The sequence below is a fragment of the Monopterus albus genome, unplaced genomic scaffold, assembly GCF_001952655.1.
Source record: "Monopterus albus unplaced genomic scaffold, M_albus_1.0 scaffold18.1, whole genome shotgun sequence".
NCBI lineage: Eukaryota > Metazoa > Chordata > Actinopteri > Synbranchiformes > Synbranchidae > Monopterus > Monopterus albus.
In genome coordinates, this window is record NW_018127898.1 from 6,948,957 (window position 1) to 6,962,221 (window position 13,265).

Here is a 13,265-nt window from a genome sequence, read left to right on the forward strand (position 1 = left end):
TGCTGAGCGTCCTGCTGGTGTTGGCTAGCTCCATATTGCCAGCGTTGTCATGTGCGCATGCTGTGACTTTACCTTCAAGTCTGCAGTTCTCTGTGGTGGAAAGCACACTCGCCAGGTTTCCAGCAGTATGCTGCTCCAGCATTGCTTTATTCTGAAGAACAGCACCCTGTATTTTCCAGTTGCGTATACACATGGCAGGTGACTGTCACATACGATTCAGTTGTAAGCGCTGTCCATGCATCCGTGGTCAGAGACAGCTTTTCAACGCGTGTTAAACGAAGGTGCAACTCACATGCATTATCATCATACAGTTTATCCAGTCATGCCATGACCATTTTTCTTGATGGCTGTAGCCTCTGCACGTTTCTGCTCTTTGTATTTGGTGTTGTAGTAAGATGATATTCTGACCTCATATCGCGTTATTTCCAGGCCCCAGTATAAGCCAGGGAAAACAGTGGCTCTTTGTTTTTTAAATCCAAAACCATAGTCGCATGAAATATTGACTTTTTTTTTTATTGTAGTGACTATTCGAATATTTGAAGATCACTGCCTATCCATAATTATTGGGGCAATTTATCTGATGTATGCTGTGCCATTAATGAGCCAAGACAGGGTTGTATAAATACATAATGATATTTACCATGAGGTCGGTAAGATTTTCTCATTACAACTTAATAATAAAACCAAGGGTGTTGGCTCATGAGGTTTAGATTGATATTTAATCATGTCTCTGTAATAGAAACTTCTACAGAATTACAGACATATCAGCATGTAGCACACAGGCCCTACAGACAGTGGGAACACGTTGCCACCCCAGCCACGAGAAGCTCCATGTGAATGGATGGAGGTCTGGCTCATCTGCAGTGTGTCAGAGTCTCACGAGCTGGCAGGCCTCCAGTACCCTGCCGGCTTATTCATCTCTTTTTCCCACAGCCAACATAGTTTGACACACACGCAAACACATCCGCACACATACATTTGGCACACACTCCCTCACCAGAACAATACCACTTAATCCGCACTATGTCATTGATCTAAAACAAAACAAAATTCAGAGGCACCCTATGATGGCCACTCAAATGATGCTAATCGACATTTTGAAATCAATCTTTTCATGATGATAAGTGAGGCGCAATGTCTATTAGAATTACAGTACTGTTGACGTCCACCTGGGTGACCCCCAAAGGCGAACAGAGAATTGACTAAACTCGACATCCTAAAGAAAATATTCAGCTGTGAGAGTAAATTATGCATACAAATCTGCCACAGGTTTGAAAAAAAAAATGCTATGTAGATTTGCCAGTTAGGTGGTTCAGGGTGCGGAGGAAGTAAATAAATAATCCTGTTTAATAATTCATTGAAATTCATGTTGCTTTGCCTCCAGCCTTGAGAGTGCTTAGAATGCAGCCTGCAAGGGCCCTGCTTCTGACTTGTGCTGGTGTGTAGTAAGATTATTGAAAAAGTGGGAAGTGCAGACACATTTACATATATACACTAATTCTTCATCATAAACATACGACATATCATATGTTCTATAAAGCAGTGAAAAAGGGCATCCACAGGAAGCATCTTAGCCCTGTTTGCTCCATCCCCCCCTGGAACGACAGATACAATCTCCAGAGTGTGAAGAGAAGTTCACACAGAGCTTCAGGCTGGTGAATACAATGAAGCTGAGAGAGATGGCAATGCAGGCACCGGGAGGACCGTAAATTGGATCTAAAAGTCTTCTGATGGCAAGAAAGGGAGAAAATCAAAACAGAGAGGAAGCAAGAAAGCATACAGATTAAGAGGAGGGGAGGGGAGGGGAGGCTTGAGGCTAGTGATCCATGTGTGACCCACTCCTGATGATGTCTTTGCTTGATAGAACTACACCAGCAAATAAAATGATTTTGTCTCACTCTCTGATAAGTGTGTGTTTGTATATATTCAGTGCAATTGGTCTCCTATTCAGTCACATCTTTCCTAATCGATTTCGCTTCGCATCAGTTCCTTCCTCTGTTCATCTGTAACACTCTCCATTTTTTTAGGATGCCACTCTTATGGTTGTGTTGTAAGAAGTGGATGTGGTTTCTGCATATTAAACATATATATGACTGGAGGGGGGTTGATCGTAAGAGGTAGGGTTGGCAAGCAAGACGAAGCTCGATTTTGAAAGTAGGCAACTGAAGAAATCCAACCCTTTCACTGTGAATTCTCTCCAAAGCCATTCCTCCAAAACACAGCATGCACTGCCTGAATACTTACAATAACAAATGCCCCTCAAACAAAACAAAACCGATAATTACCTGTCCAGCAGAAATACAGTCACCATGGCATCACTTTTCAGTCCCTTTTGTTCTCTCAGTTGTCAGCGTCATTCAAAGGCCACACCAATGTTAATTCTGGTTCTCAAAAATGGGTAGACATACCCAGACATGGAGGTACCTTCTCTGCCATAGCTTGCGAGCTTTAGCTGTAAAACAGAGGGGTAACACATCTGCCTGCAACAGCAACACCTTGTGGGGAACTCTTGGCTCATGCATAGCATAGGAAGTAGGTTGACAGACAGGTGGGTCATTCAATGGTTTTGCTCATGCCAAGTAAAATTATTGGTCAGGGTTTTTCTTTATGTTGTCAGTGCATTTCATGTATTCATTGCCATCGGGATGAAAAGAGCAATTCAAGAAAAGGAACTTCAAAGAATCAACAATTCTACCTTTAAGAAAATGTTGTGAAAACAGCATCAGTATTTTTTGTGGTCCAGCTCACATTCTGGCACTGCTATCAGTCTCTGTTAATGCTTAACAAAGCAAAGTTAGTGATTGTTGTGCATTTTCCCCACAGTTGGCAGCTGACAAATGAATACTAAGATCTGATTTAATCTGAATGACAAATGCACCCTGTGAATTATGATTGCATTGACTACATTAATGTTACCACAACTGATGTAAATCCTGAAGCAGAATCTTAATAAAATTGATGAAACTTTTCCTTTTTGAAAATTACTTTCCATTTAAAATGGCAGCTTTCACTTTACCTTGTGTGATAAAAAATTTGGTGAAAATAAATGTGAAAGAGCCAGAGTGCGGAATCTCTTAGATAAATTATGCAGGTGATTTAACAAGTGGCTTCATCACACATGCAAACTCAATCTCCATAACCAAAGGGCAGAGAGGCCTTCAACTGGTGGAGTACTGAGTGCAGAAGATGGGAAAATGTCGAAATAAAAATGTCCTTAAAGAGATGTTAACATATCCAAACCACTTCACAATTATACAACTGTGCCTTGTTGTAGGCATATGAATATATGAATATACATTTTCATCCTTTTCACTGTCAAAAACAGCATGGCATGCTACTGACACTAACCCATATTTCATGTTGTTAAACTTTTATGTTTCTTCAAATTTCTCTTTTTTTTGGGTGGGCCTTACCTCCTTGACAAAAGCCTCTCAAAATGTTACTATAATGTATACATACATTTTTAGATTTCTTTTGACCTAGTTTCCTATACATTGACTGGGGTTGCTAACCTGCGAGTTGTACTTCAACATCCTTACAATGACTCAACCTCACACATATAAGTAGACGGTTCAGAGTAAATTGTTTTGCAGCATGCTGTGTTGATCACACGTGTGACTGCAATGATGGTCAGACCTTCTTCCAATTCCTCCTAGTATTTCATCTAACATGCTGCAGGGCCAGAAAGTGGAAGGCAGGCTTGTATTGTTGCCAACATCCGCACTAGCTCTACAATAATGAGCTCTGTAGGCCCTGAACTTGACCCGAGCATGAAAAGCTACCAGATAAAAATAACAGGCAGGACCTTTGCTATGGTCAAAGCATCATGTGGTATTTCAATAGTTTAATAAAATCTAAGAAAAGCATAACAGAAATGCAAATCAAGCTGTGAATCAACACATGCGATGAGGAAACTCACCAGATATCTGTGGATGGCGGGTGTTTATTCATGACAGGTGAGAATTATGTGCAGTCAGCCCATGGCCCTGCAGGGCGGCAGAGCATATTCCGCCAGGGCGTTTAACACTCAGCTTCATAATGATGCTTTAGAGAAGTGTTCACAGCTTTCCATGTCCTCTGGTTAGAATGCAAACATGCAGAATAGAGATGACTACAGCATGTTCAGCCAGCAGCCTGTGGACCGCAAATCAAAAGGCTACATGCTTAAGCACAGACATGAGCGACTGTATGCAGATTCCATCCGCATAACAATCTCTCTGGCACAGCAATAAATGAGCACCAAACTACAGAACTGGAGTTTAACATCTTTCACTGATTTGTGGCATCGCTGACGTGTCATCATTTGGATTAGCCTTGATGTTAGATTGGTTTACAGAGCTATAATTTTGACGCTGCATTTAAATAGGTGCCTCCCGGATGGAACAACCATCATTCACTTTGCCACAGCCCCGTGGCTGTAATCATGATGACACAGTAATATGGCAGCATCCGTTTTTTCCTTTTACCCAGGCTAAATTGCTGTTTATGGCAATAAGAAGGCTTCTATTCCCAGAGGCCACAGTTAGTCTGACTGCCTCTTATTGTCTTACTGCTGAGTTGTGGTGCAACACTGTCACCAACACCACACCCCTACTCTATGTCTCTCTACTCTGTTGGCTCTCAGAGCTATTATTTTTATCTGAAAACCTATATGAGGCTACAGAGGGAAAAGAGACAAGAGAAAGAGAAGGAGAGAAGAAGAGACGCACACACAGAGACAGAGCAGGAGAGGAAGACTGATTCTTCTGAAGCTCTGATCGATGCTACCAGCCTGCGCCTCTGCTTTGCACAATGCCAGCGAAAGGAAGGGCTCTACTGATGCCCCATATTCCCCCCAAAAATGAGTTCAGAAACCTTCCTCTGTACTTGTACATGTGACCAGGCTCTCACTAAATACGAAACTAAAATACCAAATGTCAAGCTTAAGCATATTTTGAAAACTATCCTGTTACGCAGCAACAACAAAAGACATGTCGGAGTATGTGACTGGGATATCTTTAGCATGGTAATGATGTTTCATGTGGATTTCTGACTGCTGCTAGCCAATGGCTATAATCGTCTCATGGGTATTTGCAGTGTGCCTCTATACATATAATGCATATATATGTCAAAAAGTGAGTAAGCAGCACAAAAGGCACAGACAGATTCAGAAATTAATCTTTTTCCTGACAGTGTACCTATGTGCATGTTCTCCAGCAGGGGTTAGAAATTTACAGGTCTGCAGGTGGGTTATTATAATGTTAAAAAAGACTATCTGGAGATGAAAGCTAATAGTTTAATGACACATTTAACATTTGTGCAGATACCTACAGGGGCCTCTTGCTACAATGAATTAACCTCCGCAGAAAGTGTTAAAGTGTGTCTGTGTGTGTCTGTGTACTGTATGTGACCCGCTCTTGTCAGAGTGCAGCTCTAAATATAAATCAGACAAGTAAGACATGCTTTGTTTGGTGTCTTAGTTCTGGAGGAAATGGATTCATAAGGGAGTCAGTGACAGCATGATGAGGTCCCTCAGGTTGTGTGAAAGAGAAACAGGACAGACAGGAAATGATGTGTTCGTGAAAAGAAAGCAAAGTAAGCAATAAAAGCATAAAAACACAAACTTCTTTACTGACATTAAAGCCGGTGATGAAAGAGAGAGAGAACAGGAAACAGAATAGATCAAGTTGTATTACAATTCTACAGCAGAATACCTTCTGTTTATTCTGGTCAGCAAAGCATATTTACAGATTTGTCGGCCACCCGCAGACAAATCTGCACCACAACAGGATGGAGTGTGGTTCAGTATTGTGATTTCCAAACCAGCCATCTGAATCCTGGACAGAATGAACTCTTCCAGTCTGCCCACAGAAAGTACAGTCAGATTCACTCTGTTGTAGCAACAGCAGTGTTTGCTGACAAATCAAGCTAGTCGATGCTCAAGTTTCTGGTATCAGGTACCACAAATGTTACTGAAATTAAACTCAAATTAAACAAATAAGCTGCTGAAAAAACAGCTCCCAGCAGTGGGCTTCCACAGGTCACTGCGCATGAGCGAATAAGCGTGCATGAAGCCCTCTTTTTACATCAAAATAGACAGCAAATTGATACACTCAAATCCACAAAGCATCACAGCCATAGGAAATACAATTTCCTCTTTTTTTCCATGATGGAGACAGGATTTGTGTTTCTATTTTCTTTTATGGTGCAATCGTTTCCCAAACTGTTTCTTTTATGTGCCTCAGAGCCAGGTGACAAATGGCAGAGCCACAGTATATCTTTCAAAACCAAGGCTAAACTGAAGCAGACACAGTTTATACGTTGCTGCATATGTCACTGTAGTTGCACTCATGCATTTGCTATTTAAAACTGTGAATAGCTCCAACTGTAAAACAAGTCCCAGATAAACTCTGCTAGCACTCAGCAGATAAACTGTCTACTAGTAACAATGTGAATCCTTAAGATGGATTCCAATGTACAGAGCCATGCTCCAGTGCATTTCATAATGCAGTTTATAATGTACACACCGTAACAGCTGAGTAGTGTGTCAACGTCTCTCTAACAGCCAGACTGTGAACTTGGAGCTGATTTACAATCAAGAGTGCAAATAATCTCATTTCAAGCTGAAATTTTGAGAAATATTAAACAATCAGTTAACCAATATGGAAATTCAGAAAGCATTCCCTTCTGTTTGATTGACAAGTTTCCATCTTTACCACTTGAAACAGGTATCTCTCTCTCTCTGTGTGCTACTGTCACTCCCTCATCCCTCTCCTTCGCTTACAGTACTAATGAGCCGTGAGATTGACAGCTGGATTACTGAGCGGTTTGTAATCCTTTAATTTCGCCATTTAAGATAATCGCCCTCTGGATGGAGCGATGCCTACAAACACATACCAGCATGCAAATACACAAAATATACTGTTTATATTTAAATAAATCACTGTGTGTTTATGCATTAAGTAAAAATGAACAAGAGAATATGGTACAAACAAGAGCGCGCAGGCGCCCTGAACAAACATAGATTCCAGGCTGAATTAATCCAAAGGACAAAGTAGAGCACAGGCGCTTCTTCAGCAAGGGACCGTTCTGATATTAGAATTTGTAGAACAAAGGCATCTTGACAGTGCAGCCTTTTAATTAGGGCGACAGCAACAGCAAAAGCCCCGTGGCTTCAGAAATGGCGGTACACTGCACTGCAGAGTGGCCCTCTGGAGATGCGTTTAGCAGCAGCTTAGAAGGATCTATGCGTTGAGTCAAGCCAAACGTAAATCATTCTGACGGGCCATGTTTTTCATCTCCTCCTGTGCTGCCGACTGAGGATATGAGTGTTGGAGAACATGCGAGGCCAAGTGGCAGCACAAGGTCAAACCACTTGGCTGTACTTCATCAATAAAATGAGAAGCTACAGTTTATGTCACTTTGAGCCCCTCACTCAGGAATGAAGAGGGTGTAGGGGTGGAGAGGAAAACAAGTAGGTACAGCTGAGCCAGAGGGTAGGTGGGGATTCTCACCGCTCATCACTCAGTAAACAAGTACTGTAAAATTAGCATTTGATGGATGTAAAAAAAAAACTCTTCCTACTCTCGGTCTCCAAATCACCTCTTGAATGTCCGGGAGGAGGGCTGAATGGATCTGGAGGCCATGTTGAAGCCTCTCCTGTGACAGAGAACCCAATCTGACACTGGCACATGAGGCTCTAAACCTTAAGGCTGGGCTTGACACAGTTCAGCTACAGAAACATCCTTGTAGGTACTGTAGATAGACGAGAGAAACATAGCTGCATTCTACAGTATGCAAATTCTTGCTTTTTATTTCCCAATGTATTTTATTTCTTGCTAAAAGAAAGGTTGATAGTCATCAATTTCAGTCGGGTGATAATGGATATGTACAAGTGAAAAACTGAGCTTTTCCACGTTATTTCAGTCAGGTGGGGTTTACACTGTGCTCTTACTTTTCTTTGCAGTTTCTTGTGCACGGTTACTGTAGTTCAACCACTGTATCTTTTCTATAAATATAAACTGCAATAATCATTACTTATCCACTGAAGTGCAGATTGTCATGACGTTACAAATGAGCAGGAACAATCAAGTGAATTAGTTGAGCTGAAGAAACACCACTTAAATAGCCTGATTTGTGTTCACATGCCTGAAAATCTACAAATGAGCAGGAACAATCAAGTGAATTAGTTGAGCTGAAGAAACACCACTTAAATAGCCTGATTTGTGTTCACATGCCTGAAAATCCTGTGAGCCTAGAGGAGGGGGGGGGGGGCAAAAAACCCTTTGTAGTGCACTAGGAGATTGTGGGTTTCACTTACACCTAAAAGGTAAAGCAGAGGTCTCAGTGGAAAATTATTCATTTCAGCACTGCAACAAAAACGTCAATACAGTCTTAATCAAGGCCACCGATCGCTGAAGTGCACTGAGATGCAAAGCACTAATACACGTTGATTGTGAGGGAGGGCGGTCAATTAAAAAAAAGGTTTGATAAGAAATGCAAATAGTATTCACAAGGTCATTAATGGTAGATGCGGTGTTTCTTTCAGCTGCTATCTGCCACTTTCTTTGGCAAAGAGAGAAGAGATGAACAGCATTTTTAAGACATTAGAGAGAAACACTACTTTAGACTTGGTCCAAGAATATTTTTTTAAATTTGCCCTTGTCTTAACTTCTCATATACAGTAGTAAGTCCATAGTTTTTCATGCAACACAGGCCTCTTTTTATCCCCTAATCCCTTGCCAAGGACTCCCTTTTTTGGCTAACACCATCAAAAGTGCCAAGTTTCTCCTTTTTTCCTTATAATCACTCTACGATTTAACCCACGGCCACCAGCTCCCTCAGATTCCTTCTGTGAGTGGGTCTGATAACATTGTGGTTTGCTCCGTTTGAAGGTCAGAATTCAGGGTACAATTAGCTCACTCCTATTTTGTCAGGAAATGTTGATCTACAGCATAATCTGACCCGGAAGAGTGCAAACAGACGGCGTGCTCAGCGCTTTTTAAAAAGCAGCAGCAGTCTCAGGACTCGGGTTTGCTCTGACAGCTGCTCACCATCTAAATGCAAGGAGGTGGATCATGCCCTCAAAGAGCGGCACATGAGAACGCAATGAAACTAACTGTGTTGTAATAAAACTCCATGAGAGTAGCTGCCATGACCCTGTGACCAGCTATCAGAACGGTAAAGCTAAAGCCAGTACAGAGTGAGAGGAGCTCAGTGGAGATCACTGCACTAGAACCAATAAAATACACATGGAAGTCCTGACAAGAGCCAATAATATTTCAGCCAACAGCCTATTTCCCATCTATCAGAAGCCCCTTTTTATTTACTACCTACACCAAGTAAATGACTACAAAACAGGATGAAAAGCATTATGCTGTGGCATGTACTATATCTTGGGTGGCTTTCCTGATGGAATTGGCTCAGCATGTGTGTCATGTTGGAAGGAGTTTGAGGGATATAGAAGCATAGCTTGGTTTGTTAAGAAGGCAGGCGAGATAAAGAAAAATGATGTGGCTCATCTTCTGTACCTGTATTCTATCAGCTCACCACAGACTGCAGGTCCTGGCTGCAGAGATGAAAGACTCTCCGGAGGACAAGAGAGACGTTTGTGAGTCAGAAGGAAAATGGCATCCCGCTTATCAAATGCCTGGAAATGTAATCCCACCCTCTCCTCAGTTTGGGGTCTGGACGTACTTATGAAAGCCCTGTCACTTTGGATAGTAGGTTAGGAGTCAGAAGTTCTTCACTGCACACTGAATGTTGGGCTGGCTGCTTCGAAGCAGATATGGCTCCTTGCCAGATTTTCCTGCTGTAGTCTAATTGGGGTCACAAGACAAGTCATTTTGGATGTGTAACTTTTAGAGGCAGAATGAAACAATAGGAAATCCATGCAGGAAGCGTATAACGGATGGAGGTAAGATCCTCTTTAAATTCATCTTTTACATTAAAGTACAGTGTGTGTAAATTTTCCCTGCATGCACTGCAGCAGCTATAAATTAACTGCACTAGAAAGACTCAATTTTAAATTAAAAGCCCTGGGATAAAGGCAAAAGGAAGAGACACCCAATAGTGGATTATTTTCTCATAGAGCAGGTTCATCTCTTGTGATTAAAAAAAAAAACAGCATAAGGACTGAAAATGAAACAAGCCCATTCTGTGTGGAAGATGAGACAAAACACAGATTGTGTACACCTGGTTAAGGAGAAGACATCTTGTCTGTCTGCAACAAAACATTAAGTTATCAGTGTTTTTATTTGACCTCATTTGTCCTCGCAAAGTGTTCCTCTACTGCATCTCTAAAAGCCTCAATTGAACTGCAAACAATCTTTCTCCAAAATCAAGGTTTCTACAATTCTCTAAATTCATTTGCTATGTCACAAAATCTTAGCAACATAAAGCAAAATATGCAGAAGCTTGTCTGAGTGCATATTTGATTTTGGTCTAAATCACACAGAGCTGTGTTATTCTCGGTCTTTGAGGACCAGCGAGGGGCAAAGAGTGAAACTCATCACCGCTGCCCTTTCAAATATGCAATGACAGTCAGTTAAAGAGACACGTCCCTGACTGAATTGTCTTTCAAATCAATTTCTTTTGTGCTGAGGCCACATCCCCTTGTCCATGCTCCTAGGTGTCTGTTCCAGCACTCGGAGCAAGGTGATGGTTTACAAAGCAATGTGCAGTCTCTGGAATATTTCTTTTCATGGCTTATCTGACCGCACCCGGAATCTGTACGGACCACGACTCCGATCCTGACCCAGCTCTCATGGGAGCATGGGATGATTTATTCAGCACAACTTAGCAGCGGCGCAGAGATTTGTGAGTTAGGTCAACTGCAAAGCCATAACAGCCTTTTTAACCCAAGAAGCCAGTGAAAAAAGACTAAAGGGGGCACTGAATGATGCATTACCATTCAAAAATGACCTTTCCAGTCTTGACCAGATACTTCACTTTAGCTACAGCAGAAACTACAGAGAAGAAGCAAAGTTAAAGAGCCATGTCTTAGCAAATGATGTATCATTTCAACTTGATTCTCAGTCTATAGTGGAAACAGAAACCTGGTTCACATTGCACCTTCTGGGCCACAGCTCTTTGCTCTGTCCCCCCATCGCTCACTGCCCATTTCTCCAAGGAAACAACAGCATCCACGAACCTCCCTCAACTCATCCCTGAGCCATTCTTTTTCCTGTAAAGTGACAGTTTCAGGTTACATACATTGTAGCGATAGCATGAAAGGCTTCCTCCTACTTTGTGTATAGAAAACACACTTTTAGTAAGGCTTGTCATTGCACATTAATCATTGCATGAGGACTTATGCTGCTGCAGCCCATACTCCTTTGAGTGGCCAGTTGGGAGAATAGCATGGCTCTCAGATTGATTTTCACAAAGAGCAAACACAGAGATGGACAAAATGAAAGAGACAAACTGGGAACAAAGATAATACAGGATCAAAGCTGGAGCTGATGTAGCACATAAGCTAACTCAATTTGATGCACTTCAACTTTGCTGAAACCTTTTTTGAAGTGTTAGCAGCTAATATGCACACCAGGACGTGTGTGTGCACGGACATCCCCCCCCCCGAGACACATGTGCATATAACACACAAACACAGAGGAGGTCATTAAGGATGCTTCAGCCCATTTCCAAACAGGCAGAAACCTTGAACCCCTTGCCCCTTCAGGCACACACTTGCTCCGCACTGACTGGTTGCACCGTCCTTGTCAGCTTCCTAAATAACAACGTCCAGAATAACTCTGTTGTTTTGCTCACATCCAGAAACCGCTCAAACAGCTGTTACAATGAGAACGCCAATACCTCCTAACAGATAGCATTTCACGTAGCACTAGACAAATATCTGAAATATGGCGAAAATGCTGTGAATCTAGGAGTTCAAGGATTTGGATACAACATGGTTTATGTTATGTATAGGCACATCCAATGCATGTCAGAGGTTTTGTTTATCTGTCTATTATGCAAATTGGGACAGTGGGATGTGGCTGAAAGGGATTTTTTCCATTATGACAAAGATTTGCCAGTAAATAGACGAAACATGCTGAAGATACTACAGCATAATTTCACATGGCAGGAGATGAACCTCGCAGTAGATTCAGTACACTGCCTGCACTGAAAAGAAATGGAGCGAACAAAAACATAATTGAATTCCTCTGAAAAACAGAAAGAATAAAAGGACTGGAAAATGTATTACAATGAACACTGGGAATAAAATAAAAGTTTTGGGCTTCCAGCTGCAAATATGCAGAGTAGGGAACAGGCTGTTTAAACTGCTCTGGCAGCCTGCTGCTCAGTCAATCAGAAAGGAGGAATGTATTTTTTAATGCAATCAATGTAATTTAAGTGCTCATTCATCAGTAAACTCCATATCAAATGACAGCTCTCGAACAGAATGCATCATACACCTGCTGTCACATCATGTTTAGAGATTTTTAACCCAAGCTCCATCACAGCTGGATCCTTTGCTTAAATATATGCATGTCAAAAATGAGCCGCTTATATTGCATAGCAGCAACCAGAGAGAGTTGTGTCTTTCTTTAGGAATGATGGGGAGTCACAAGCCACACACACACACACGTAGATGCGCACACTTACTCAATCACAGTATGAGGTTGGGGGCACATCTAGGCAGAAAAGAGAAAATATCATCAGTCAATAAATGAGATCCAGCAGAGGCAGACTCACCTTTGAGGATTTTCTGGCCATGCAGTACGTCTCTCGAGACAATCACTGTGTAGAAGTTCTGGGAGAAGCCTGGTCTGCATGGGGGTTTGAGGGGCTGGCCTGCCTTACTCCCCTGAGGAGCAAAACAAGACAGCCTGTTAAGCACTGGCAAATTGACTCGCAGCCACGGGGTCACAAGCTGATCTCGCAGTCTTTTCAGACTGATACTGAACCTCACAGCCTCTCTGGCTGCAGTGAGTGATTTGCTTCAGATTACAGCATGTTGCACTATAGGACCATCTGTGTAGAAATCCACATCTGGGGCTGAAGACAACTGATCAGAATAACTGCAGTGAAAGATAAGTCTCATATGAGCCAAGAAATTGATCATTTTAATGATGGTCATCATCACCATGACAGGCAATGACATTATCATCACAAGCTGATTATGGCGGAATTATAACACAAGTGATGATGACAATAATAATAACCATCATTAAGATGCTGACTGTGGCTAGCAGGAAATGTTTAACCTACATGTTCAGTATATAGTTTATGCTGAAGGGTGTGAGCAAGACACACACACACACACACACACACACACACACACA

The 13,265-nt window shown here is 41.9% G+C and overlaps 1 protein-coding gene across 3 annotated transcripts in view; it reads right to left on the reverse strand.

Annotated features, from left to right (window-relative positions):
- The window catches only part of LOC109956073 (cadherin-4-like), a 211,079-nt gene that overhangs the window by 196,647 nt on the left and 1,167 nt on the right, over window positions 1–13,265 (reverse strand). For 2 of the 3 annotated variants that reach the window (XM_020592916.1, XM_020592914.1), the window contains exon 2: window positions 12,676–12,787. In XM_020592916.1, the coding sequence (XP_020448572.1) occupies window positions 12,676–12,787 (112 nt within the window). Of the gene's footprint in view, window positions 1–72; window positions 350–12,675; window positions 12,788–13,265 lie in introns of those variants that run through there. The other variant, XM_020592917.1, reaches the window with a different exon arrangement.